The following is a 26,646-nucleotide window of genomic DNA, read 5'->3' as shown; positions in this document are numbered from 1 at the left end:
GCTCGGAGACTCGAACCCGCACGACCGCCATGAGAGCCCAATGCTTAAACCGCTACACCCGCGACAGGGAAGTTGACATATGGGCAAACCAAATAATGATAAATAAACTCGGACAGCCCCCCCTGCTTGTCCAAGTTTACTTTTTTGTGTCCTAGTTTACCTCGGCATCCTACGGTTGCGCGCGTCTCGATCGCCGTGTCTTGACTTCGCTACCGTGGATCCCACCGCTTGAGCTTCAAAAACTTCCCGTGCCCTTTAGTGTTGAGGCCCTCCCTCCCTCCCTCTCTCTCTCTCTCTCTCTCTCTCACACACACACACAAGCACAAATGTGGTTAACATCCACAACACTCCTTGAGTGTCCCATGTGCATTGTACACGATAGAAAATAAAACAAGCCACACATTTGAAATCGTACACACACACACACACACACACACACAAGCACAAATGTGATTAACATCAACAACACTCCTTGTGTCAGGACACGGGTCCTACAGGCAGGGCCCTACCCTAAAGGGGGGTCACGGACCCCGGCCACGGGCCAGCTAGCAGTGTGGACAGGGGATCCTAGGGCTAAGAGCCTATAAGTATGGGCGGTTGGGTGGAGGATCCGAGTCCCTAGCTCCTAGGGTTCTTATATTGGTATCAGAGCCCTACCCTAAAGGGGGGTCACGGGCCAGCTAGCAGTGTGGACAGGGGATCCTAGGGCTACGAGCCTATAAGTATGGGCGGTTGGGTGGAGGATCCGCGTCTCTAGCTCCTAGGGTTCTTATATTGGTATCAGAGCATGGCGATCTCTCTCTCTTTCTCTCTATCTCTCTTCACGGAGGAGACGAATTCGGTGAAAGAATCGGTGAAGGAATCATGGAGAAAGGTCGTGGCCCTCATGCTTCTTTGCATGGATTTGCATGAGTTTGCATGCGGTGCCATGGAGAAGTGGAGGAGAAACTGAAGCTATCCAGTGTGTGCAGGGAAGCTAAGCCGGGAAAGGGGCCGTGGTCAGACCTGCGTCAAATCGGTCGAGGTTAGGCTCAGTTGGAGCGCTTTGGCGAGGAGGTGAAGTCCCGACCCTGCAACAGGCCCAAATTACGCCCACAAGCGAGTTATAGCTTCTTCTTCCCCAGCGCTGTTGCCGCCATGCCTGGAACCAGAGGTTTTATTTATTTTTTAAGTTTTCCATGGTGCATGGCCGCCCTTAGGCGCCCAACCGAGGGTGCCCAAGGGGCAACCCTAGCACCGGTAAGGGCCAAGCCCCACGGTTCCTACGACCTGTATTGAGGCAGCCGATTCTTGCGAGCAGTTTTCGATGCATACTCTGCAGAATTTGCACCGGGATATGTGCCGTTTTTTCTGCAAATATCCTTACATCATACAACGTGATGATGCTCATTGGTGGCGTGAATACCGCGACAGAGGAATATTTCTATGTCATACATGGGCCTCCGCAAAAGGGGCCATAGTTGGAGAAAGCAATGTGCTTTCACTGCGCATCGGAAAGGTGCCAAGGGCAGAGAAGCCATCTATTCGACAAGGGGTGCGAAGTACGCATTCCCTCAGGTATGCTTCTGATTTTATTTTTATTTTTTTAATCTTGTTGAGCATGCGTTCATGAAGTACGCCACTACTTTTATTCCAACATGCTTGTTGGCAACGGCATGTAAAAGATTGCTCCTGCTGCCATGTTGTTATGCATCATGGATGCACCACTGTGTTGCATGGCCGGATTGATGATCGGCATGCTCACGTTCTGAAAGTTTAGCAAGAGCCTTTCTTTTTTTTTATCTCTGAGCTTAGGGGTGCGGCGAAGCAAGGCTTCTATATGTATACATTGTTAAACCGCACCATGTATACATATAGACATGAATGATCACGGCTATCATTCATAGATCCAAGAAGATACGAGCTGCATAATTTGTACGTTTGTACCTCGCATGGCCGAATCTTTGCAGGACAGACAACACTCTCTTTTCGATGACTAGGGCAGCCACCAGCTGCTCGCATGATCGGCATGGCCGATTAACTGTCATCGTTTCTTGAAATAGACGGTAAGATTCATCAACAGGAGTACTTTATGAAATCTGCAAGTAGACAAGGTCTATTGTTTATGCATGCTTGACAAGGTCTATTGTTTATGCATGCTTGACAAGGTCTATTGTTTACTGCATAATTTGTACGTTTGTACCTCGCATGGCCGAATCTTTGCAGGACAGACAACACTCTCTTTTCGATGACTAGGGCAGCCACCAGCTGCTCGCATGATCGGCATGGCCGATTAACTGTCATCGTTTCTTGAAATAGACGGTAAGATTCGTCAACAGGAGTACTTTATGAAATCTGCAAGTAGACAAGGTCTATTGTTTATGCATGCTTGACAAGGTCAACTCTTTTTGCTATGTCAGCGGTCGCTAATAGAATTTATTGGCAAAGAGGCCAGACATAGTTATACAAAGCATGGCTTCCCTAAGTACCTTGATGGAGCACGCTCATCACAGGTTACAATTTCCATCACAGGTTACATTTTCCTTCAAAGGCAAGGCCAAGTTCCAAATTTTCAGTATCTCAAGGAGACAGGCAACAAGTTGCTCGGCATGGCCGACTCCTTGTCAATGTTTCTACAAGCCAACATAGGATGCTTGTCACACAATACTGGTTAATTTCACTTGAAATTGTTCGACAAGGTCGATTCTTTTTATCATGCTATTTGCAACCACTTCATTTGGCTATTAGCACTAACAGATTTAGCTGAAGCACGGCTTCTATTTACGCATCTTGCATAATGACTCACCACGTTTGGCATATGCTATGAGCATACAAACTTGGGACGGATTTGGAAAAATGCTTGCAGATTCTTTCATTCCGTATACGACGGATGTATATGATACAAGAGGGCGAATATACATATATGACGACTCTCTCTCGCATGGCAGATTTGGCTATGAGCCACCTTTACGCGAGCTTTTCCTTTGGAATTTTATAACAACTGGTTGCAGCAACACCTACCAGGTTAGCCAAGTTCAAGTTGTTCTAGTTTTTTTTTCCATGTTTACACTTTACTTGGCAATTACTGTCTTTGAAAGTGCTTTGGCAATTTTACATGAAGCACGGCTTCTCCCTTGTGCCGAGATACTGCCATTGATTTGGAATCAAGGGCTTTGGCACACAAGTTTGGGGAACTGGAAAAATAGGGAATGTCAGCTCACAGAATCCCTACCAGTTTCTTCTGTCCAAGGCACTTATGGTTTTGGTTCGCACGCTTGAGACCATCATAGTAGCCAAGGGCTTACGTTTTTCCATGCAAGGCATGCTAAACAGGTGGCATGAATTCCACCACTTTATGTATTATGCTTCCGCTATCACACTCGCAACTCTGTCAAGGACAGACTAAGTGATGGATTGTTGAACCTGCTAGTTGGTTGTTATCAACACCCAATAGCACTAAAAGGAACCTAAATCTAGGACTTATTTTCACGGGCAATGTGCCAATGCTAAGTCATTTGCATACAATCACGACCCTGCAAGGCAGGTAGATGAAGATGTGGTTGTGTTTTTCTGTTTCCTCTCTCAATGAGAGAGTCATAGCAGAAACTTGTTGCATGCTTATAGGATACGCTGCACGTTAGGCATAAGATGCACACGAGCATGGCAATCAACTATACACGTCATAGTCGTTCAAGGAAAGTTTCGCAGCCCAGCATGCTCTTCTTCTCTCTCGTTCTCTCTATTTAAGGGAATAATGAAAATCTTCTAAGAAGCTTTTGATACGTGTTTTGCTCGTGAGTCAGCCTGAGCCAAGGTGCTCTAACTCTCAGCTAGCACGTGTCTAAGATGCTACTCAAATTAGTCTTCATCGGTTCGTCCATTGAACACTAATTTGCACAAGGGCTATGAGCCACACAAGCTAAGAGCTATTGTCAGGCCAAGGGTAAGACCCAACTATTGGCATTCTTTGGGTGATTGTTTTCAAGAGTGAATAGATCTACCCAGGGAAGTATACATCGACGTTAATGGACAAGCAAGGGTCTTGTCATTCAGGATGTTTACAGTGTCATTTTTGCACTACATGTTTTCAGTGCGACACTCAAGTTGAGTTTTTGATAAATCTTCCACTCACAGCATCTGATCTCTACAAGGAAGTATAGATGCAGCAATCAGTTAAGACAGCATGGCTGTCCACAAGAGCTACGCAGTTCACTTGTGTGGATTTCTTGCTCTCTCTATAGCACTACCGAGTGTCTATGGACATATTGTTTGGGGTACGACCCGGAGGGTGACTGCTAAATCACCCCATAGGCATTGAGGATCACAAATTGATCTCTCCCAGTTAAACTTTCAAGGAAAGAATTCCGCAATCTACCACACGGTAGCGGACGAATTCAACTTTTCGAGTCGATTCCAATCATTATGTACACGGTTAACTATGTTGGTTACCGTTGCCTGCTAGTTGAGCAGTTTCTACAGAGGGTCTTACCAAGGGGTTTGACTACGTAGATGTTAACCAAAGGGGTTGGATTGCGCAGGCAACACCCACGGTTTCCAGTGCAAGTCGTATAAATACGCTTGAATGTTTCAAAGCCATGCCAAGGGCATGTTGGAACATAGTATTTTGGATTGTAGCGTCCACTATACCTTATGCTGTTACGAACCTAGTTGTAGGGTTCGCTTTGGCACATGTTGTCACATGGGATACAAGATGGTCTAGGAACTCAAGGGGTTCAGTTTAGCCAGTGTGGAGCATGATAATGAGGGTCCCTCTCACTCTTGTCGCAGAGTGTTTGTAGCTACCTCCACACACGAGTACCAGCTCGTACTTGATGGATGTCGCTTTTCTTGATATCCTTGTTTGACACATATTCCACATGTGGAGAATATGAGTCTCTTGGACTGACACTGGCGCCAACTTTTACCAATGTGTCGCGACGAAGTCCTTAGGTGCTGGTCGCATCCATTGGTTCGACCATTTTAAGCACACAGTATCAGGAGCAATTTCAGTGGCCAGAAATTGGCGGGTACTAAGTACAAACTTGTTACAATTACCAGTGCTGTGAAACCACCTTAATGGAGGGTCATTTCAACATATAGCTAAGTATGCTATATACATGAGAATGTCTCATGGTTGGTACCTAGGTGTGACTGAGTTGTCACATTCTGTTATGGTCCAACTTTTGTTGCAAAATATGCTATATTCATGAGAATGTCTCATGGTTGGTACCTAAGTGTGATCGGGTTGTCACATTCTATTATGGTCCAAATTTGTTGCAAGACTTTCACGTACGTACCGTGGAAAGTCTCGTCATGGAATTGCGGTTCGGATATGTTTGTGTCAAATGCATGCACACTAGGTGTTATGGGCCCTAGTGTTTAACACAAATTTATTCGGAGCGGCATGCAAATTCATGGACATTATTGTTTCTGCAATTTTTTGCACTGAAACTCCAATCTACTTTCAACCTAGTTGGTTGTCTCCATTCCATATCGAGTATATGACTGGATAATCAATGATTGAGTCAGAGTTTGTCGTCAGTCGTCGGCGACTATCTGTAAGTGGTTGGGGGAAAGCACCTCACTCTTACTATTGCTATTCATCCCGCGTAGGATGGGCAGCTTACAAGCATTCTATTTAGTACTAAAGGATATGCAAAGTGCATACGTTAGTAAAGCACGCTAAAGGATATGCTAAGTGCATACGTTAGCAAGAAGTGAAACAACTAGATCGGTTACCTTTCTGGTTTGGAGTTTGCTTCATATGATGAAAGGCATGTTACGGCTAGTTCTAGTCTCTGCCTGTTATTCTCAAGTTATCAACCTTAATCATCAGTTTGGATGAGGTTGACTATTGGCAAGAACCACAGCAAGTCAAGGACTTGGTTGCTTCTGATGAGTATGTCAGCATAGTACTTTCATGGAAAGATGAGTCGAGGTTGTATTGCACATTCCAGTACCTTCAGCAAGTCTGAAACCTGGGTATGCATTTAGACACCTCTTAGTTGTGATAACTCGTTTAGTATTCTCAAGTGAGTTCTAAATGGAGCTTTCACTCTCTTTTGATTATGGGTCGGTTAACCAAGACGGTTGCACACGGACAACAATGTGGAAACTCAAGATGTTACTCTTGATTTCATTGAACCTCCCACTGAACCGGGTTCCGATTCAACGAACCGTTGGATCCATGAGGGATGCCACAGTGGAAAACATTAGTGTTCTTATGAAGATACCACCACTTGTGTTTTCGAGGACGAAAACTCTTCCAAAAGGGGAAGTAATGTCAGGACACGAGTCCTACGGGCAGGGCCCTACCCTACAGGGGGGTCACGGACTCCGACCACGGGCCAGCTAGCAGTGTGGACAAGGGATCCTAGGGCTAAGAGCCTATAAGTATGGGCGGTTGGGTGGAGGATCCGGGTCTCTAGCTCCTAGGGTTCTTATACCTTGAGTGTCCCATGTGCATTGTACATGATAGAAAATAAAACAAGCCACAAATTTAAAATCCCCTTTCCAAAGTTGTTGCCAATATAAGATGCTAGGGAAATCTAGGCGATATGGCCATCTTGCCTATGCTTTGAGATTTAAGTACCACAAAGCCAAGAAAGTGTTGCTACATGTCTTGCCGTACTTCTTTTATAACTATAAGACCGCAGCAACACGTGAGAGGCATACCCTCATCACTATATCACACGGGCATGGTCAAATGGGATCAATGGTGGAGGAGGAAAAGGCGGGGCACGTCAATCATGGAACGTCAGATCTGAGGTTGCCCCGAATTTACAAATTTGCCCCAAATTTACTAATCGGCCCACATTTACAATATGACATACTCGAATCCCCTATATTTCAATATGCACATGAGGGCATAGTGGTTAGTGCACATGGCTCGTTGTGGAGAGGTCGGAGGTTCAAGACATGGGGTGCCGAATTTACAAGCTTGCCCGAATTTATCAAACGCCCCGAATTTACCAAATGCGCATCTGCTGACGGCCCAGATCACCTCAGTCGTCGATCCCATTTGAGCATGACCGTGCCACGCAAAATCATTTCAGCGTTTTGGAGAAAGGCGAAGAGGAGACCTCTTGACGCACTTGCGGTAGTACTCCCCCTCTCATCTCCCAGCTCACGTAACAGCATAAGGATTTTCCTATGTATGTGTCCTCTATGTGTATGTCCCAACAAGTAATAATAGATGCTTCTACACGAAACATAAGCGTCACGTCCTGAGTTCAAGACCCGTCGGATTCCGGATGGATGATTATAGCGTGTGTGTGCCTATGCTACGTGCCGAGATAGTGTGGAGGGTCACATACTAGTCTTTCTCATTAACTGAGATTGGAGTTGTACATTGTCAGAGAATCGTCGTCCACCCACGACACTAAGTGACACATAACATTAAAGAGGGGGGGTAAGGTGATCGACGGCGCGGAAGTGGATCCAGGAAGCCCGAGGCAGATTAAACCCGGACGCACGGCAAGTCAACGCGAAAAGCAACCCGGGCGACGACTCGATTTGAACCCAGGGCCTCGTCGTCCAAGTTGTGCCGCATGGGATAACCATCCCACCCGCGCGCACATGTTGTAGCCATGGCCCGGGTTTTTGGGGTTTTATTATTAAAACATAGGCGCTGGCCGAGTTTAGTCTGTGGCCGGGTTTAGTTTTTAAGTGCCCATCTATGGCTGCAACCTCTCCGATTTTCGTGCGCGTACTTCTCTGCCCTCGATCCCCTTACCCCCCCTCTTTAATACTATGTGTTATTAGGTCCTGAGGGTCGTCCACCTCCGCCGCGCACGCCACTCTCTTCAAGGAAGAAGTTGTCTGTGTGACGCTATTTTTCTACAGGTACAACCTTCTCGCCTACTAGCTAGTCTAAAGATTTTCACCTTTCCTATTTTCTACCTGTTAGTCGCCTACTAGCTAGTCTATAGGTTTTCACCTCACCTTTCCTATTTTCTACCTGTTAGTCGCCTACTAGCTAGTCTATAGGTTTTCACCTCACCTTTCCTATTTTCTACCTGTTAGTCTGCATGATTTCGCCTTTCGTCTGTAGGTTTGTAGTCTGCAGGTTCTGTGTGTAGGTTTGCAAATCTGGCCAAAAATGTCTGAAATTTGCGCAAAGGTTTGTAAAATTTGGTCCAGTGGAACGCTTCTGCCAATGCAGATATTAACGTTTCTAGCCTGCTTTCGCAAGCTTCTGTAGCTTTACCCTGAGCTTTTGATGGCGGGCTGTTTTAACGTTTCTACCCACTCTCTTCAAGGAGGAAGTTGTCTGTGTAACGAGTTGGCTGCTTTATCTTGCTTTAACGTTTCTAGCTTGCTTCCGCAAGCTTCTCTAGAAGCTTTTGATTTTATTAATGGTTGCTTTATCCTGAGCTTTTGATGGCGAGTCTACAAGATTTTAATGGCTGCTTTATCTTGAACTTTTAGTAGGAGTAGCTTTTGATTTTAGTCTCTATCTTAAACTTTTACCAGGGCATATATGATGGCGGAAACTGTACCATACAGTGTATGCTTAAGTTCTCCCATCAAGCTAGCAGAAGTAGACCTCTTGGAACTCGAAGAGTCTTTGGGAACAACTGGATTGTTTCTGATCTATAGGCAGATGTTCTTCATCAATATGACTTGGTTGTGACTGTCCCCACATATCTCTATCTAGATTGCGCCTGACAATAGCTAGGACCTTGCGGTTTTCCCTAAGAGCCTCCTCTTTGGCCTTTGCCGCCTCTCGTTGCAGGTCAGGAGTGTTTGCAGTCAAGTGGTATTGTGGGAAGGTTTTGACACATGATAATGAGCAGCCGAGTCATATTGACGAGGAACTTCTGCCTGCAGATCACACTGGGAAGGTTTTGACACATGATAATGAGCAACCGAGTCGTATTGATGAGGAACTTCTGCATGCAGATCAGATTGGGAAGGTTTTGACACATGATGGTGAGGATCCGAGTCATAATGATGAGGAAGTTCTGCCTGCAGATCAAATTAGGAAGATTTTGACACATGATGATGAGCATCCGAGTCATATTGGTAAAAAATGTATGTCTACAGGTCAGGCTAGGAAGGTGTTTGGACATAATGATGAGCAGCTACCCACAAGTCAAAGGAAGGTTGGTCATATTGCCCCAATTGCTGGCGCCTCTTCATCCAAGCACAAAGGAGTTGACACCGATCAGCTCCCATCATTGTACATGTTGGATATGGAGGCACGGGCTGATTTGAACCAGAAGATCAACAGTTTGCTGTTTGAGCTTGTTGACCTCAGATGGAGCAAGAAGTCTATGGTCCTTGCTGACCTTCTTAACCTTGAGCTTATGATCTTGGATTGGTTTGTCAACGCACATTGTGACAAACTTCTGTCAAATGATGAGAAGCAGCTTGTCTCAAAAGGCAAAATCACAAGCTCTTTGACTTTCTTGCAAGCTTGGTGGTTCTGCACCAACGAGTTGATCGTGCCCTGCACAAAGAATCCTTCTTTCAACCTCTACAGGTATTGGGAGGAGAAATTCCCAGAGTACAAAGCTCCTCCTGGGAAATTGTTAGCTGCTGATGACGAAGATCCGAATCAGTATGTGGTAGGTTCTCCCCAAAGTCTAAAGGCAGCCACAAAACTCTCACAAGTCATGTACAACGCAGCCAAAGACATGATTGCCCAATTCCACATTGATCAAATGTGCACTTCTCCTCACCTTCTTCTTGATGCTTTGGGATTCTTGGCAACAGTCCTTCGGCTGGAGCGCAATGTGGAGGTGCAGTTCCTTGAGAGCCTTTTCCATTGGTCAGAGGCAGAGGTGGAGGTCAAGAAAAGGAAGAGGGGGAGTAGAGCGAGAGCGTCTACATCTAGCTGGCAGCAGCATCAAGCAAGTCAAGAGCAGCTTGTAGCTGAGCACAATTCAGTCTTTCAATTTCCACACGCCATCAACCTTTGGCATGTGGATGAGGGGATCAAGCGGCTTGAGATGCTCAGTGGACCACGGCTGTTATTGGAGGCAAGTTGGAACCCTCTTGAGGCCAATGCGAACTGGTTTAGCACTGCCTTGCTAGGCATGTGCAAGAAGACCATAACTGATGCTCGTGCTCGTGCTTCTGCTAAGTCTGCTGCCCAACCCCGTATTCAGTAGCTACGAATTCATGTCAATGTGGTAGTAAGAAGTGGTAAAATGCTCAGAAACATTGCATTACCGAACGATCCACATGCTCTGCGTTTTTTCAATGTAGTACAAACAAACTTTTCTGCATGATACAATTTTTCTGTAGCGGGGTAAAAAGTATAGGAACAGTCTATTACCCAATGATTCACATGCTCTACTGTTTTCAATGTAGTAAGCAAATTTTTTTCTGTCATACAAGTTTTCAATGATGTGGTAAAACGTTTAGCAACATAGAAATATCCAATTTTTCACATCTTGTAGGTTTTTCAATGTGGTAAACAGAAAGTTTCGTATGTTAATTTATTCTCCAATAACGTTCACTGCATTACTATACCATTCTTCATATGAGTATCTGTTTGCATTGCTTTATGAAGATTTTGTCCTTGCTGAATTTGGCACCTAGGAATGAGCTAGTCATTTTCTTTCGAGAGCAAATGTTAGAGCTTATCCCCTGCAATGCCAAGCCAACCAGAGCACAAGTAAGAGCAGCACACTTACGGCAGCAATCTTGGTAGGGCCAAAAACTCTTCTTCTTTCGCAACCACGGCCACCACCTTCCTGCATCTCCTTGATCTAAAAGTCACCCAGAGGAAGAGGGCAGGAGGAGTAGCATATGCAGTCAGCGAAGAGCTGGACTCTACAACACTCCCTGCACCATAGTAATGTTTGAGTCATTGATCGCACATGGCGTGCCATGTTTGTTGTCCTGCCGAAATTTAAGCATCCACTCACAGGACGCTGGCTTTCGGTCAGAGAAGGCGCTCAAAGTTTCGGAAAAAACTGCATTACTACTACTTGCTCTCCATGTTTGCATTGATAGTTCCCAATCATTCCCTACATGTCAATTGCAGCCCCGGTGCCTACACATTTCAAGGCAGGTTAGCCAAATGTATGCTAAAATTAGTCTCAGGATGTGCTAATTTTAGCATCGTCATATGAGCAGAATACCATCGTCATATATCAGGAACAATAATGTTCTTGGCGATGAAGAAGACGATGATGCCATATAAGTGATCATGTCAGGAACAGTATGGCAGCCACTAGTACTCTTGATGGGATCATGATGAAGGCAATGATTCTATGAACAGTACCGATGAAGAAGGTAATATTGATGTCATGAACATGAGTAGCGCCCTTGCTGCGGTTGAACTGGGCAATGGTATTGCTGTTGATGAAGAAAAGATCGTGGCGGTAAGCAGTTGCCCATCCACTTCTCTAGGACATGCCTGCACCCTTCCCTCATTCATCATGGTGATCCTGCAAATCCGGTCGTCATTAGCCACCGCTATAAACTAGGAAAACAAGAAGGGCGTAGTGGTTTCTTCGCTGGGCCCTGACGAGCGTAATCCAACAACACCCGCTGTCGGACAGCCTCAGCTCACACGAGCATATTGAGTACCGTAACTTAGAAAATTTTTTTATATTTTTTCCCCATCTGTAGGCATCCTTACCATCTGCCCTACGCTGATGCCTTGGGCTGATAGGACTCCATCGTCTCCGGTGACTGGTGGCATGGCTCAAGGGGCAAAACATAAATTCCAGTTCCGTTGCATACCCTCAGGAAATATTCGACCACGATCGGCTTGGTATTGGGCTTGCTGTTTCACATTATGTGGAGTGACAGGAGATTGATCTAGCCCATTGGCATATTCATATGCACGAGTCTCTGCAAACCGTTGATGAGGTACTAATTCATTACAAGTTTTAGACATTTTCTCACTTTGAGAAATAGGTCCTTTTTTTTCTACCCTCTTTTGCACCCTAATGTGTAAAAAACACGAGAAGTGTGAATTATTTTTCTCATTGCCTTTTTTTTTCAATGGTTATTTTTCTTATCGATGCGTTCTTGTTCTCAAAGTGTATCTTGCAAAATAAAGTAGCGATGTGAAAAATAATCATGCTCATAATTATTTCTTTCTTCAATTCATATGACAAAAAATTGTTAACACATAATAATCGTTGGTCCTATGGTACAAAAAATCAAAACACAATATGAAAATAATTTGCACTCAAAACCTTGCAAGTTCATGCTGCGAATTCTTTCTAATGGAGGCTCTTAAAGATTGTACTGTACCACAAAGTAAGTAAAGATTAGCACCTTAGAAATATTTTCATTCTACATTTTATATTGCTTGTACAAATATTTTTCGCTCATACATCTTATAATCATAAATGTTTTCACTCTTAATCGGGAGAATTATCAATCTTGAGTGTAAATTATTTTCACTTTTAACATTGAAAAGTTTTCATTCTTAAGTTGAATTCTTTTATGAGCTAATAAATACCTTGGATAGATGGAAAACCAGTGGAAAAAAATATTCTAGCTAGAGCCTTGTCCTTATTTTCTATGCAAAAGAGAGACATTAATGGTCACTGTTAGTGCAAAAAATTGAATAGGGTAAACCTTTTTCACTTCACAATGACAAAAGGATCCTTATTCTCATATATAAATTTTTTTGTAGTGATATTATTCACACCTAAAAAATTAACATGCTAAAAACATTCACACCTCTACGGTATTTTCAAGCTATAAACTAACATGCTAGAAACATCACATCTCTAATGTATTTTCGTAGCTATAAATTTTTCACACATATGGAAAGGAATCTCTATCTTGTACGCATAAAACTATCCAAATTATGAGATAACCTTAATTCAAACATTATTTATGGCTAGTTGTTTAGCATGAAAACTATTAATAGTAATCAATGATTTAGTATACAAGCATTCAAGACTATACCAAGAGCAATAATGCCTTGAGATCGTATCAATTATAACTTGTCTCACAAAATATTTTAGCTTTATGAGCTAGATATATGCTTGCACAATACATGTCAAACTGCCCAAAATAGTTGTCAAAGATAGAGACAATGTTTATCACCAAAGTTCCATAGTGAACTTGATTTTAAACAAGTTCAAATTCATCCTAACCCATATCTTTATCATTAGTTTCTTTGAGCTTAATCTTGTTTTTCCCAATGGCCCAACACACTAAAACATCCAATGCCTTCGAGTCTTGGCATTCTTTCTTGAAATCAAACAATTCCTTCAGAGTAGTGCATTGCAACTCTTTTAAAAAGTCAACTAGTCGCCTATACATGAGGTCTATCTTGTGCTCTCACATCACTTTTAGAGCTATGGCTACTTTTGTTGTCATCTTAAGTGTCCCATTCTACAAAAAGTATATAACACTTGTGTAAGGACCTTGATAAAAATCTACTAAATTTACAATGCAACACGCTTATTTGTAAGACCAACTTAGATGTTAGTAGCAATACATGAGTCAATAATGTGACTTTCTTATGAGAAGGAATCAAATTCCTCTTTTTAGACTTGCAAATCTGTAATAAAATAAAAACAATTTACAACATTCAAACATGTGTGAATATATTAGTTTACTGAGAAAAGGGCTTGTACCATGGTAGAGTTGTTCTCTTTGCATCTAGCAAGAACTTTGGTAACTCTTTTAGCTTTTCCACTTTCTCTTGCTTCACCTTGCAAAAACCATTCCATCTCAAAAACATTACAAAAATAGAGAATTAAAGTGCCTACCAAAGTGTTGACAATGAGCAGACCCTTGAAATGATGACTTTATTGTTAGATGAATTCTTGTTTGTGAGATCCTTCAAAGCCTACAAAAACAAGAATTGTATGAGCCCTTTCAAGGGGGACACCCTTTAATGACATCAAATCACCATATCAAACCTTTTTCTTTGAAGGCGCATTTCCTTTCTCTTTGTTTCCACGCTATAAGTAAACATATAAATATCATTCAAACACCATTAATAGATAGAGTTTTGTTCTTCACATTTTGTGTTTGGGACACTTACCACAAGCTCATTCAAGCACATGACCTTTGGCTTCTTTTTTAATATGGTAATGGGTGGAGTAGCATCATCATCCTAAAAAGAAATTGACATTAGCATGCAAGTTCCAAGTTTTTTAGCTCAAGAAGATAACAAACCAAAGAAGTCTACCCATCCAGATGTCTCCATATCACTTCTCTCGTCAAAGTCTATTAATGCATGGTTAAGCACCTATATAAACTATCATCTATAAGCAGAAAAGTAGATCTCAACCCATGACATAACCAATACTAAAAACAAGTCCTCACAACATACTTGATGATTGAAACGCCATGGTATTCACCATCTTTCGCTAGATCAAACATCTTCCATGTCGACTATACACAAACACCAATAAACATAGCCAAAGTTGAGGAGCTACATGTAATTAATTTTGTGGAAAAGATCACAATCTACCTCTCTCACTTCTTCTTTTGAATGATCCAAGTCATTGGGTAAATTTGCGCTTAGAGGAGAGTCATTTCCAAAATTCTATAAACAGAGATATACAAAGTGGATAAATATTTCAAAAAACTTCTTGAACACTTTAAAATTCGCTGCAAAAGCTCAATGTACAAAACCTTGCAGCTCTACTAAGAAAACATTATCAATAACATTGTCATTCGAAGAATCATTCTTGCCACAAGAGGATGAAAGTTGGATGTTTGTGAACGATCCATTGCTAGGTAGTATTGTAACCTAAGGAAGTGGAAGAGGAAACCGTGTCATTATAATGAACATGCTTCTCTTGCGGTAAGTAAATCTTCAAGGTTGAAAATTTATCTTGTGCCCAGCTCTACAATTCAACTCGGCGTTTGGGTATGTCCACTCCCAAACTTTCCCATGAAGGCGCACACATATATAGAAGACTACTTCCATTGATGTTATATTGAGTATGGTCCATGTGTATCAATTGGAACCTAGCCATTAAAAAATTGAGTAACTTTCATTGCATTTTAGCAAGAGATGTGTTCTAAGCACTCTTTCTACTTGTTTTGATGAAAGAGCACGAGATCTCTAAGTGAAAATTTCCAACTAAGCACATTATTGGCCTCTATTGGAGGCATGTAAACAATTGTAACAACAATGGCATCTCTCTCTCTCTCTCTCTCTCTCTCTCTCTCTCTCTCTCTCTCTCTCTCGTAAAAGGTGAAGGCAAAGGCCTTGATTCAGGGTATTATCATCTATCTAGGGAAGAATTTGGGTCGCTATTTTTTCTTTGAGATAACTATTCCCTTTTGTCATTTTGGCCTCTTAAAGATGTTAATAAATCATTTCATGTCCTTTCTCTCTCTATTTTTATGTACAACATTTTTGTGTTCTAGTCTCATAGGTCATTTTGGCCTCTTGAAGAGGTTAATATATCATTTCTTTCTCTCTCTCTCTCTCTCTCTCTCTCTCTCTCTCTCTCTCTCTCTCTCTCTCTACATTGGACAAATAGAGGAGCAACCACCACTACAAATCTTAGCTCATGCTCACACCCAAATTACTCTCATTGACTGAGCATTGGAGCTAGGGATATCAAGACGCAATGGCTAAGTAAAGGGGGTTCACAACATTGACGGGGATTGCAACACACGATTCAAGCCATACTATCTCAACATGCAGATTACAAATGAGGATAGACTCATGACCCATTATATCACCCTCTTGTACCGGGCACCCATTGTATTAATGATCACATATACCCCATACAATTCCAACTGGTAGCTCTCCTACATTCATTTTAACATCTCTTTTTTGTACCCAAACATGGTATGAGATTCGCAAGTCTATAACGGTGTGGTCTCATAGGCCTTTTTGGCCTATTGCAAAAGTTAATATATCATTTCATCTCTCTCTCTCTCTCTCTCTCTCTCTCTCTCTCTCTCTCTCTCTCCTTCTAGCTAACTAACATTAACCTATTTATTTCCAAGCATGACGTCTTCTTTTAGCAGCCCTTGATTAAAAATGTCATCTATTAGAAATAAACTGCTTACTTCCCTTCATCCTTCAATGGCCAATGGGCAATGATCAGCACAAGGTAGCATGCGGTATGTCGTTGCTGGGGAGAGTTGTGTGAGCAACAGTTGAAGGTTGCAAGCGTCGCCAGGGCCAGATCAAGGTGTGTGCAGTATTTGTTTGGGCCGGCTGGAAGTAAATTTGCATGGTCGTGTCATGATTATGTCAAGAGGGGAGCGGGGGTACCTGCCACGAGCTATGTCCTCAAATGCATGAGGCAACAACTACTGGTTTTTAACAGTAACACCCAACACTATTGTGCATAATATTTATTGGTGGTTTTTTAGAAAATATAATAAGGGCCTACAGTGATAAAAAGTGGTGATAGGTATGTAACATATCCTGCAGTGTTAGTAATTCCAAACCCACGTGGTAGCTCAACTGCACGCCCTCCAACCAACACCCCGCTACACATCTCCTTCAAGGCTGACAAGTTGAAGCTTAGAGCCAGTTCCCGTGGAGGGATGGTTTGCAACTTGTGCGCAAGAAGTTGTGAATCCTGCATGTTCCCATGAGGAAATTTCCGTAAAGTGTTGCACACAAGTTGTGAGTGTGCTCATGCCCGTAGGTGTTAGGAAATAAGACGTAGCTAAATAGATAATTGACTAGATTACTTAATGGAGAGAGACAAATTTTCTCACACGACATTATAGAGTAGAGAGAGAGAGAGAGAGAGAGAGAGAGAGAGAGAGAGAGTACACACGATTTACGTGGTTCACCCAATGTGGACTACGTCCACGGGAAAGCAGTCACTCAATGGCTTTAGTACTTCAAAACAAGAAGTAGTTTACAAAGGGATTATACCCTTTTGGAGCTCCCGCCTTGCTTCACCCTCACCATCTCACACCCACCTTGTTGCATCAACTTCACACTCTAAAATGTGTGTAGAAATGGCCTCCTTTTATAGGCCAAAAGGGCTGCCCTCTCTCATGAGAGACAGCCATGTGTAGCCGCCCTTGTGGAGATAAGTCTAAATCGGACCCTCCAATCCGCCCATGTGTGCTCGCCCTTGAGAAGACCAGTCCTCCTTTGAAATCGGCCACCGGCCATTGACTTCTGACCATCGGCCACCCGTCAACCGCCCAAACGACCGGCCGATTTCCGACCACTTTCTGACCGCCGTATGACCATAATATTCCGGGAAAAAAGAATATTCCGACCTGAAAATTTTGGTTTTCGGCGAGTGATTTTATTTTATGGTGAGTTATTTTTCTTCACGCACAATGGCTTCTCCTCATAATGGGGGCCTTACAAATGTGTGTTTTTAACAAAAAAAATTACAAGGGGTAAATGAGGCTCCATACTAAACAATCTCCCACTTGAAGACTAATCTCCAAACCAAACCTATGACTGCTTTCCATCCTGACTTCTTATCCTTGAATGCCGATTGAAGATGAGAAAAAGCTTTACTTCTCTTTGTTGACCACTTTTGTAAACATGTCTACAAGATTTTCACTCCTTGTATGTACCTTTCCTAGCTTTAGTTGTCCTTCTTCCAAAAGAGTGCATATGAAGTGATATCTCACCTGAATGTGCTTTGTCCTTGAATGAAAGGCTGAGTTCTTTGCAAGATGGATAGCGCTTTGACTATCACTATACAAGACACAGTTGTTTTGTTTGAATCCAAGCTCTTTTAAGAATCTGTGAAGCCACAGACTTTCTTTGCTTGCCTCCGTCATTGCGACATACTCTGCCTCCATGGTAGAAAGTGAGACCACTTTCTGTAGCTTTGAAGCCCAACTTATTGTGTGCCTCCAACCATGAAGACATAGCCAGTAGTACTCCTTCGAGTGTCTTTGTCACCTCCCATATTTGCATCAGCATACCCTTGAAGAAAAATATCAGTTCCTCCAAAATACAAAGCATTTGTTGTTGTCCCTTTTAGATACCTAAGTATCCACTTCACAGCTTGTCATTGCTCTTTACCTGGGTTGTCCATGAACCTACTCACAACTCCCACTGCATGTGCAATATTTGGCCTTGTACAAACCATAGCATACATTAGAGAACCTATCACTGTAGCATATGGAACTTTAGACATATAGGCTATCTCCTCTTGTGTCTTTAGACACATATCCTTGGTTAGTTTAAGATGACTAGCCAAAGGTATAGAAACCATTTTTGCATTTTGCATTGCAAACCTTTCTAGTACCTTCTTGATGTAATCCTCTTGAAATAGCTTTATTGTCTTCTTCGTCCTGTCCCTTGTTATTTTCATATCAAATATCCTCTTTGCAGCACCTAAATCTTTCATTGAAAAATATTTAGACAACTCCTTTTTTAGTTCTTTGATGTCTTGCATGTTAGTACTTGCAATCAGCATGTCATCAACATACAACATTAGGATGATGAACTTTCCATCTCCCAAATTCTTCGTGTAGACGCAGTGATCCAAGGTGAAATTTTTGAATCCATGATCCAACATCCATCGATCAAACTTCAAGTACCATTGTCTTGATGCTTGCTTTAAACCATACAAACTCTTCTTTAATCTACAAACCATTTTCTCCTTACCTTTTACCTCATACTCCTTTGGTTGAATCATGTAAATTTTCTCCTCTAAGTCATCGTGAGGGAATGTCGTATTTACATCCATTTGCTCAAGATTTAAATCATGAGCAGCCACGAAGCTTAAGACAAGCCTAATTGAGTTCATTCTTACAACAGGAGAAAATATTTCGTTGAAATCAATACCTTTCCTTTGAGAAAACCCTTTTACCACAAGCTTAGACTTGTACCTTTTCTTCCCACCTTCTTCTTCCTTCACCTTATCCACCCATTTGTTCTGTAGTTCCCGCTTACCTTTAGGTACCTCAACCAACTCCCATGTTTGGTTGCGATGTAGTGAGTCCATCTCCACTTGCATGCTCTTCATCCATTCTTCTTTGGATTCGTGATGCATAGCTTCTTCGTATGATTCTGGCTCTCCAGAGTCCGAGATCAAGAGATGGTTAAAGGAAGGAACAAACCTTTCTGGCAGTCTACTTGCTCTTGTAGATCTTCGGGGAATAGGTTGAGGCTCCTCATTTGGTTCACATTGTTGCACATTGTCACCGTTTGCACTCCTTGAGTCTTCAGCGTCCTCAAGCTCCATGTACTTATCACCTATTTTTTTTGTTTGTTTTCTTTCCAAGTAATCTTTGTACATATTTTGTTCATTGAAAATTACATCCCTACTTCTAAAGATTTTACCATCTTCAGGATTCCATAGGTGATACCCAAAGTCACCTTCTCCACAGCCGCTGAAGAAACACATAGTTTACCGGTTAACCTGTCCACGCCTCCTCTGGAACTCCCCCATCCAATGCCGTTGAGGGTGACCGGTTGATTAAGTACACAGACGTACTTACTGCTTCCGCCCAAAGCTCAAGCGGTAGGCCTGCATGTAGCCGCATGCTTCATGCTCGCTCCATGATTGTCTTGTTCATCCTTTCTAAAATCCCATTTTGTTGAGGTGTCCTTGGGGTTTTTCTTTGCCTCTAAATACCATTGCTAGCACAAAAGCTTTCAAAAGCTTAGCTGTAATATTTGCCTCCATTGTTGGATCTGAGACATTTAACCTTAGTATCTGTTTCATTCTCCACAAAGGCTTTCAACCTTTGAAATATGGAAAACACATCGGATTTATTCTTCATTACATAAACCCATGTTTTCCTAGTTGCATCATCTATTAATGTTACATAGTACAATGAGCCACCAAGTGATGGTGTACTTGCACGACCCCAAACATCAGAATAAAACAACTCAAGTTTTTTATTTTTTCTTTCCTTTCTAGATTTTCAAAGAACTCTAAGTCCACTTCTTTCAAACCTAGTAGAAGCTTCTTTGTTTGAAGGATTTGTATTCCTTTGGCACTCATATGCCCAAGCCAATAGTGCCACACCGTACTGTCGACTTCTATAGCTGTTGCGCAAGCTGAGGTTGCGTGCTAACAGTACACAAGTAAAGTGTACCAACCTTTTCTCCCTTGGCAACCACCAAAGATCTTTTTGAGATCTTCCACTGTTTTTTTCCAAATGCAATATTGTGACCTTCATTGTCTAATTATCCTGTAGAGATCAAATTTTTGCAAAGAGAAGGAACATGCCTAACATCTTTAAGCTTCTATTAATTTTCGTTAGCAGTTTTGACAGAAAATGTACCTTTGCCGACAATCTCACAAGCTTCATCATCTCCCAAGTATACATACCCAAAATTACCTTTGGTGTAATCTTGGAAATGTTGCTTGTGTGGTGTCGCATGGAATGAAGCCCCGGAATCTACTATCTAGGAATTAGACACATTGTCTAATGAGAGAATTAGAGCATCTTGCTCTACTTTACCTGCCACATTGGCCTCCGATGTTGGCTTCTTATCTTGAGACTCCGACTCCTTCTTCTTGGACCAACAATCCTTCTTGACGTGGCCCTTCTTGCCGTAGTTCCAACATTCAAGAACTGACTTTGTGCGTGATTTGCTCCGCCTTGAGCGATCACGATCCTTTTGGTTTTTGAACCTCTTCTTAGGCCTTCCTCTTGTTTCCACTGACAGTGCCGCACTTGATGATTCTCCTGTGTTTCTCCTTCGCATTTTCTCGCTTAGGATAACACCCACAACATCATCAAACTTAAGAGTATTGTGCCAGAGATAAAATTACTTACAGCCATAACAAGGATGTCCCAACTATCCGGTAGAGATGATAGTATAAGGAGAGCTCGCACTTCGTCATCGAAATTGATTTTCACCGATCGAAGATGACTTATGTTTGTGTTAAAGTCATTTAGGTGTTTTGCAACTAAACCATTCTCTGCCATCTTTAGATTGAATAAGCGCTTCATGAGAAATACCTTATTCGATGCCAATGGTTTCTCATAGAAGTCGTCAAGTGATTTCATCAAGTCCTCCGTGTTCTTCATCTATGAAACATTGAAGGTCACCGTTGATGCCAAGCTTAACCGGATTGTTCCCAGTGCCTTTCGGTCAAGGACAATCCATGCTTCATCTGCCATCATTACGGCTTCTTTGCAAGACCACCTAGTGGCAAATAGAGGTCCTTCTGATAGAGATAATCTTCAAGATGCATCTTCCAATGTTGGTAGTTTTTGCCGTTGAATTCTCGATCTTGAGCTTCCCTTCCTCCGCCATTACTCTCACTCAATTCAAGGAATCCTTTCCTTGAGATAACTTAGCTACGAGCAAACCTTGCCTTGATACCAGTTGTTAGGAAATACCACGTAGCTAAATAGATAATTGAGTAGATTACTTAATGGAGAGAGACAGATTTTCTCACACAAGATTATAGAGTAGAGAGAGAGAGAGAGTACACACAATATACGTGGTTCATCCAATGTGGGCTACGTCCACGGGAAAGCAGTCACTCAACGGCTTTAGTACTTCAAAACAAGAATAGTTTACAAAGGGATTATACCCTTTTGGAGCTGCCGCCTTGCTTCACTCTCACCACCTCACACCCACCTTGTTGCATCAACTTCACACTCTGAAATGTGTGTAGACATGGCCTCCTTTTATAGGCCAAAAGGGATGCCCTCTCTCATGAGAGGCAGCCATGTGTAGCCGCTCTTGTGTAGATAAGTCCAAATCGGACCCTCCAATCCGCCTATGCGTGGCCACCCTTGAGAAGACAAATCCTCCTTTGAAATCGGCCACCGGCCATTGAGTTCCGACCACCCGCCAACCACCCAAATGACCGGCCAATTTCCGACCACTTTCTGACCACCATCTGACCATAATATTCAGAAAAAAAGGAATATTTTGGCGTGAAAATTTTGGTTTCCGACGAGTTATTTTATTTTTCGGAGAGTTATTTTTCTTCACGCACGATGGCTTCTCCTCATAATGGGGGCCTTAAAAATGTGTGTTTTTAACACAAAAAATTACAAGGGATAAATCAAGCTCCATACTTAATAGCAGGGGTGGAGTGAGGCTGCAACCAGAGAAAACCCAAGAAAACAATAATTGCTAATTGGGATGTAAAACCCTGAGACTGCCCAGTCTGAATCCTCCACCCAACATCCCTTTTATAGCCTCCTAGCCCTAGGATCCCTTCCCATTGGCAGCCGGTCCTTGGCCCCCGGTCCATGACCTCCACGGTTGTTGCCCTTGGCATGGCATTACTCCCCCCTTGGAGAAGCGTTTTTGTCCTTGAAAACAAGAGTGATGGTACACTAATGTACACTAATGTTTTCCACAGTGGTATCTGTCATGGATCTAGCTCGTTGCTTGACCGAAACACTGTTCAATAGGAGGTTCAATGAAACCAAGAGTAACATCTTGATTTTTTACATTGTTGTCCATGTGCAACCATCTGATTGTATCGGTTCCTATCCAATCATAGTGTGTAGACTCCATTTTTAATGCACCATGAGCATTCTAAACGAGTTGTCACAACAAAGATGTACCGGAAAGAGTACCTCTTTTCACTTTCCATGAAAGTAACTTGCTGACATAACTCATCAGCCAAGTTTAAGTCCTTAACTTGTTCTCAAAGTTCATTAGTAAACAACCCCACCATAACTAGTGTTCAAGGTTGAGAATCTAACTTATACATAAAGAGACTAAACCTAGTCACAAACATGCTGTAACTTATGGTAAACAAACACCAACTAGAGCAATAAATGCTTACTAATTGGATTGTCGGGTGCTAACGTATGCACTTTGTATATCCTTTAGCACAAGAGTATACTTTGTAATCTGTCTATCTCCTTAGATAACTGATAGTACTGAGGTGTTTTTCCCCTACCATTTACAAACACTCTTTACAGATGACTGGTAAATAGGGATCACAATATCGTACAACATTGCTAAGGAATCAACAATGTCGTGAATAACCATCGTGGTTAACTTGAAAGATCCACAAACACCCAAATCGAGCCATGATCTCTATTGGTGATTGGTAGACCCAAAAGTAATCTCATAGAGATACTGCACATAGAGTGCAAAATCCTTCATAAGCAATGGATGTGATGAATATGCATGCGTCTCCAAATCAGCCTTTGCTAAACACCGGGGCCCATAACACCTAGTGTGTATGCATTTAGCAAAAAATAGATCCAAACCTGTATATCCATGATTAGCTTTGCCAATACTTATGGCGAATGTGATTCTCGTAGCACACATTAAAGAGAAATGTAAATAGTTCAAAAAAGAAACTAAATACTGTCTGCTGCAATCATTTGCAAGCCTTGCTGAAACGTTTGAACCATAATAGAAGGTGAAACATTAATCACTTCTAGGGACAAACAATGAAACTTTTGCATTAATAACTTAGAGCCTTGCTATATGTATAACCAACCATCTGTATTGTTGTTTAGCAGTACTTGTACATGAACAAGTCATACTAAGTATCCGACAATTTTTGGCCACTGAAATTGCTCCTGATATGTTGTGCTGAAAATGGTCTAGAAACAGATTGGACCAGCACCTAGGGACTTTGTCGTGACACATACTTGAAATAATGGGCACCAGTGTCAATCCCAGAGACTCATATTCGGCACATGTGGAATTGTCTTAACTAAGGATGTCTGAAAAAAGAACATCCGACAATACAAGATGTACTTGTGTGTGGAGGTAACTGCAAACACTCTACGACCGGAGTGAGAGGGACTCTCATTAGCCTTGCTCCACACTGGCTAAACCAAACTCCTTGAGTCCCTAGACCATGTTGTATCCCATGTGACAACATGTGCCAAATAAACCCGACTAGTGGGGTTATAACTGCATAATGCAAAAACTTATTTTGGACACCATAGCCCAAATTGTTTGGCTCCTAAATGACTGTGTCATTGCTCTGAAGAGCAAACATAGTTTATGCATTCTATGTAGAAAAGAAAACCAAAAGAAAAAACAAAAAACAAAAAGCAAAAACAGATGCGTACCTGAGGTGAAACATATGTTCACTTATCCGTCGGAGTGAAAGGCACCTGCCCAAATTTCCCGGTTGCAATGGCCTAGGAACACTAATTGAAAATTAGTGAAATGCAAGTAGTATTGCACATGTAACCTGAGGTGTTGCCTTTGCAATCCAGACCCTTTGGTTAAAATCAATCAACATTGTCAAACCCCTTGTTTAAACCTTGCACAAAACTGCCTAACTAGCAGTTGGCCCTTGGCATAGCCTTTGGCCGATGTTTGTGACCCCCCTTGGGTTTTCCCGTGGCATTAAATTCCTGTGGAAGTTCCACTGTCCCTTGGCAGTCTGTGGACTTCTTTCCTTGAAAGTACAAGTGTGATGGTTCCAAGAATTGACCAGCAACACTTTAAGAAGTGATTGAGTAATCACGAGAATGGTCTTACCCTAAAACTGTATGCATATAAACACTCCTAGTGCTATAGATAAAAGAAAAGTTCCACTCAAGTTCGAATCGTATTCACCACTAGATCTGCTCTAGACCCAAAAATCCATAATCTTGGGTTGTTGTGAATAGCCGTGCTGTTGGAAATGCTTGCTCTATCTATACACCTTAGTAGAGAGAATCCTTTAGGAGTTTATACACCTTGCTCTATCTATACACCTTAGTAGAGAGAAGCCTTTAGGAGTTTGTCTTTCAAAAACTCAACGTGATCTGCACTCTGAAAATATAGAGTGCAAAAATTAAGACCCAAAAAATCAGTAATGGCAAGTCTTTTGCTTGTCCATGAAAATCAGTGGGTACGCAACTGATTGAGTTGGTCGATCTTGAAAGCAATCACTGACGGATTACAAAAACATGAATCTTAGCCCTTCCAAAATAAGTGGCAAGAGAGGATGCTTAACCCTTCTTGTTATTGACGGAAGCAAACGCCGGGTGCCGATGGCACGCCTCGAGACGGTCATGGTAAAGCGAACACAGGGCACCACCTAGCTTTGAGCGGCTAGGACGCAGACCACGATGATGTGAACACCGCAAACTTACACACACACACACACACACACACACACACACACACACACAGAGATTGACAAATGATGAAAACCCTCGGGGATGTCAGGGAGAATTTTTTCTGCAGTATTTACAATGACCTTCCTTCCGGCGAGGCGGCACACCGTGGTGATAGAGAGGTAGGGAGAAGAGATGGTGAAACTACTTCGTGCGTTCTCTAAAGACGACTCAATGATTGTGAAACTTGCTACCAAGAACATGTATGTGTGTGTGCATCGACCATTGGAGTCGAGAGGTGGACGTAGCTCCCTTCACATGGTGCAATTCCCAAAGCAAACCATCACACAAGTCCCCTCCCTGTGATGCCAATAGTGTCAATTCTTCCCACTAAAACTCTACCAAGTGCTGACCTCTCATGAACTCCCCCCCCCCCCCGATAGTGACCTCTTAGTGCCCTTTTATAGGTGTTGGCTACTTGGATTAGGCTAATCCCGGTTTGATTAGGGTAAGCTAATTGATTAGACAAAGCAAGGCGGTGGGCCCGGTGTGGTTGACCCTTGCTTTGTCTTGGGAGTTATTAAAAATGAAAACCTCTAGGTGGGCCTTTGTGACCATCACCTAGAGAGAGGGAATTTACAAATTGGGAATTTTACAAGGCTTGGGTGAAAACTGAAAAAAATGATGATGATAACCTATGCATGGTTTACAGAAAATGGTGTCGTGGTTGCGTGATGCCAGCGAATGGTGTGTTGCCTCTGCGTCGGTGTAGCGTGCGTCTTTTCGGGGTCGATCGGGACATGCCTTCGGCGCATTTGCTCTTTTTGTTGTCGGTGTCGCATACTTTGGGACGCTTTCTTCTGTGGATGGTGTCGATGCCGATGGATCTTCCTTTTTTTTTGTATTTTGTAGTTCGGTGTGTGCTTTTATGTGTGTGTGTGTGTGTGTGTGTGTGTGTGTGTGTGTGTGTGTGTGTGTGTGTACACATAAGTAGATGTGTGGATATATGTACATGAGTGAGTGGGCGTGAGTGTGCGTATATATATATGTGTGTATTGGCGAACGTGGGAAAGGGGGACAATATTATGTATATTTATAAAATATATATATATATTATTTTTTTTCAATTTTTTTTTCCTGTTTGGCGACGCAGAGGAGGGGGTGTGTGGTGTGTGTGTGTGTGTGAATGAGTGTATGTGTGTGTGTTTGTGTGAGAGCGTCGCGAGGGCCTGTGTGTGTGATAGAGAGAGCGTGTGTGTGTGTGTGTGTTGGTGAGCGTGGGCGCTGTGCAGGCCGCGAAGAGAGCGGCGGGGGGGGCGGGGGAGGGGGGGGATGTAGCGGGGCCGATTTTTGCAGCGAGCGCACAGCGCGAGGGAGCGAGGGGGAGGGTGTGGAGAGGGGTGTGAGGATAGGGGGGAGGGGTATGGGTGGTGTTCACAGCGCCCGCAAGGGCCGGGTAAAGGCGCACGACAGAGAATGGGAGGGCGGCCTGTGTGCCGGGAACCGAGGGGGCATTAGTCAACGAGAGAGAGGAAGAGAGGGGGGGTGAGCTAAGAGAGAATAAGGGGGGGGGGGGTTCCCACCATGGGAGTAACAGAGAGGGAGAGCAAGTGGTGAGGGAATAAGGGAGGGGCATGGGTAGAGAATAGAGATAGAGGGAGGGAGAGTGTGGCTTGCCCTAAGGCCCGCGGGGCCGCTCCTAAAGGAGAGAGTGAGAGAGAGAGCTAGAGTTAGACTAAGATAGGGGAGGGGGGGGGGGGGTATAGAGGCCTGCCGGGGCTGGGTGGTGGACAAGCACAGAGAGAGAGAGAGAGAGAG

General features: G+C 42.9%; 2 protein-coding genes across 9 annotated transcripts in view; one reads left to right on the top strand and one right to left on the bottom strand.

Annotated features, from left to right (window-relative positions):
* Window positions 1-8,688: 8,688 nt before the first annotated feature.
* On the top strand, window positions 8,689-10,339 carry LOC147418616 (uncharacterized). Its single transcript, XM_086506810.1, has 3 exons — window positions 8,689-8,716; window positions 8,812-8,913; window positions 9,028-10,339. The coding sequence occupies exon 3, from the start codon at window positions 9,168-9,170 to the stop codon at window positions 10,095-10,097; it is 930 nt and encodes a 309-aa protein (XP_086362936.1). The 5' UTR covers window positions 8,689-8,716; window positions 8,812-8,913; window positions 9,028-9,167; the 3' UTR covers window positions 10,098-10,339.
* Window positions 10,340-10,513: 174 nt separating this feature from the next.
* The window catches only part of LOC147418614 (uncharacterized), a 69,686-nt gene continuing 53,553 nt past the window's right edge, over window positions 10,514-26,646 (bottom strand). The window contains exons 1-9 of one of the 8 annotated variants that reach the window (XR_015187273.1): window positions 14,390-14,416; window positions 14,249-14,310; window positions 14,105-14,164; window positions 13,958-14,029; window positions 13,833-13,874; window positions 13,703-13,759; window positions 13,545-13,621; window positions 11,076-11,384; window positions 10,514-10,987 (exon numbers count right to left, since the gene is read on the bottom strand). Coding sequence is in view for 5 of the 8 variants with exons in the window: in XM_086506812.1 (XP_086362938.1) it covers window positions 11,186-11,384; window positions 13,545-13,621; window positions 13,703-13,759; window positions 13,833-13,874; window positions 13,958-14,029 (447 nt within the window). In the remaining 3 variants the exon portion in view is untranslated. The other 7 variants (XR_015187271.1, XR_015187272.1, XM_086506812.1 and 4 more) reach the window with 7 other exon arrangements.

The sequence above is a fragment of the Adiantum capillus-veneris genome, chromosome 30 (genome assembly GCF_014529385.1).
Source record: "Adiantum capillus-veneris isolate H3 chromosome 30, ASM1452938v2, whole genome shotgun sequence".
NCBI classification, from domain to species: Eukaryota; Viridiplantae; Streptophyta; class Polypodiopsida; order Polypodiales; family Pteridaceae; genus Adiantum; species Adiantum capillus-veneris.
The sequence above is the reverse complement of the archived record's forward strand: the minus strand, read 5'-3'. Positions and strand labels throughout refer to the sequence as shown.

Coding starts and splice junctions, on each gene's coding strand:
- LOC147418616 (XM_086506810.1), top strand. CDS start 9,168: ATGTTGGATATGGAGGCACGGGCTGATTTGAACCAGAAGATCAACAGT.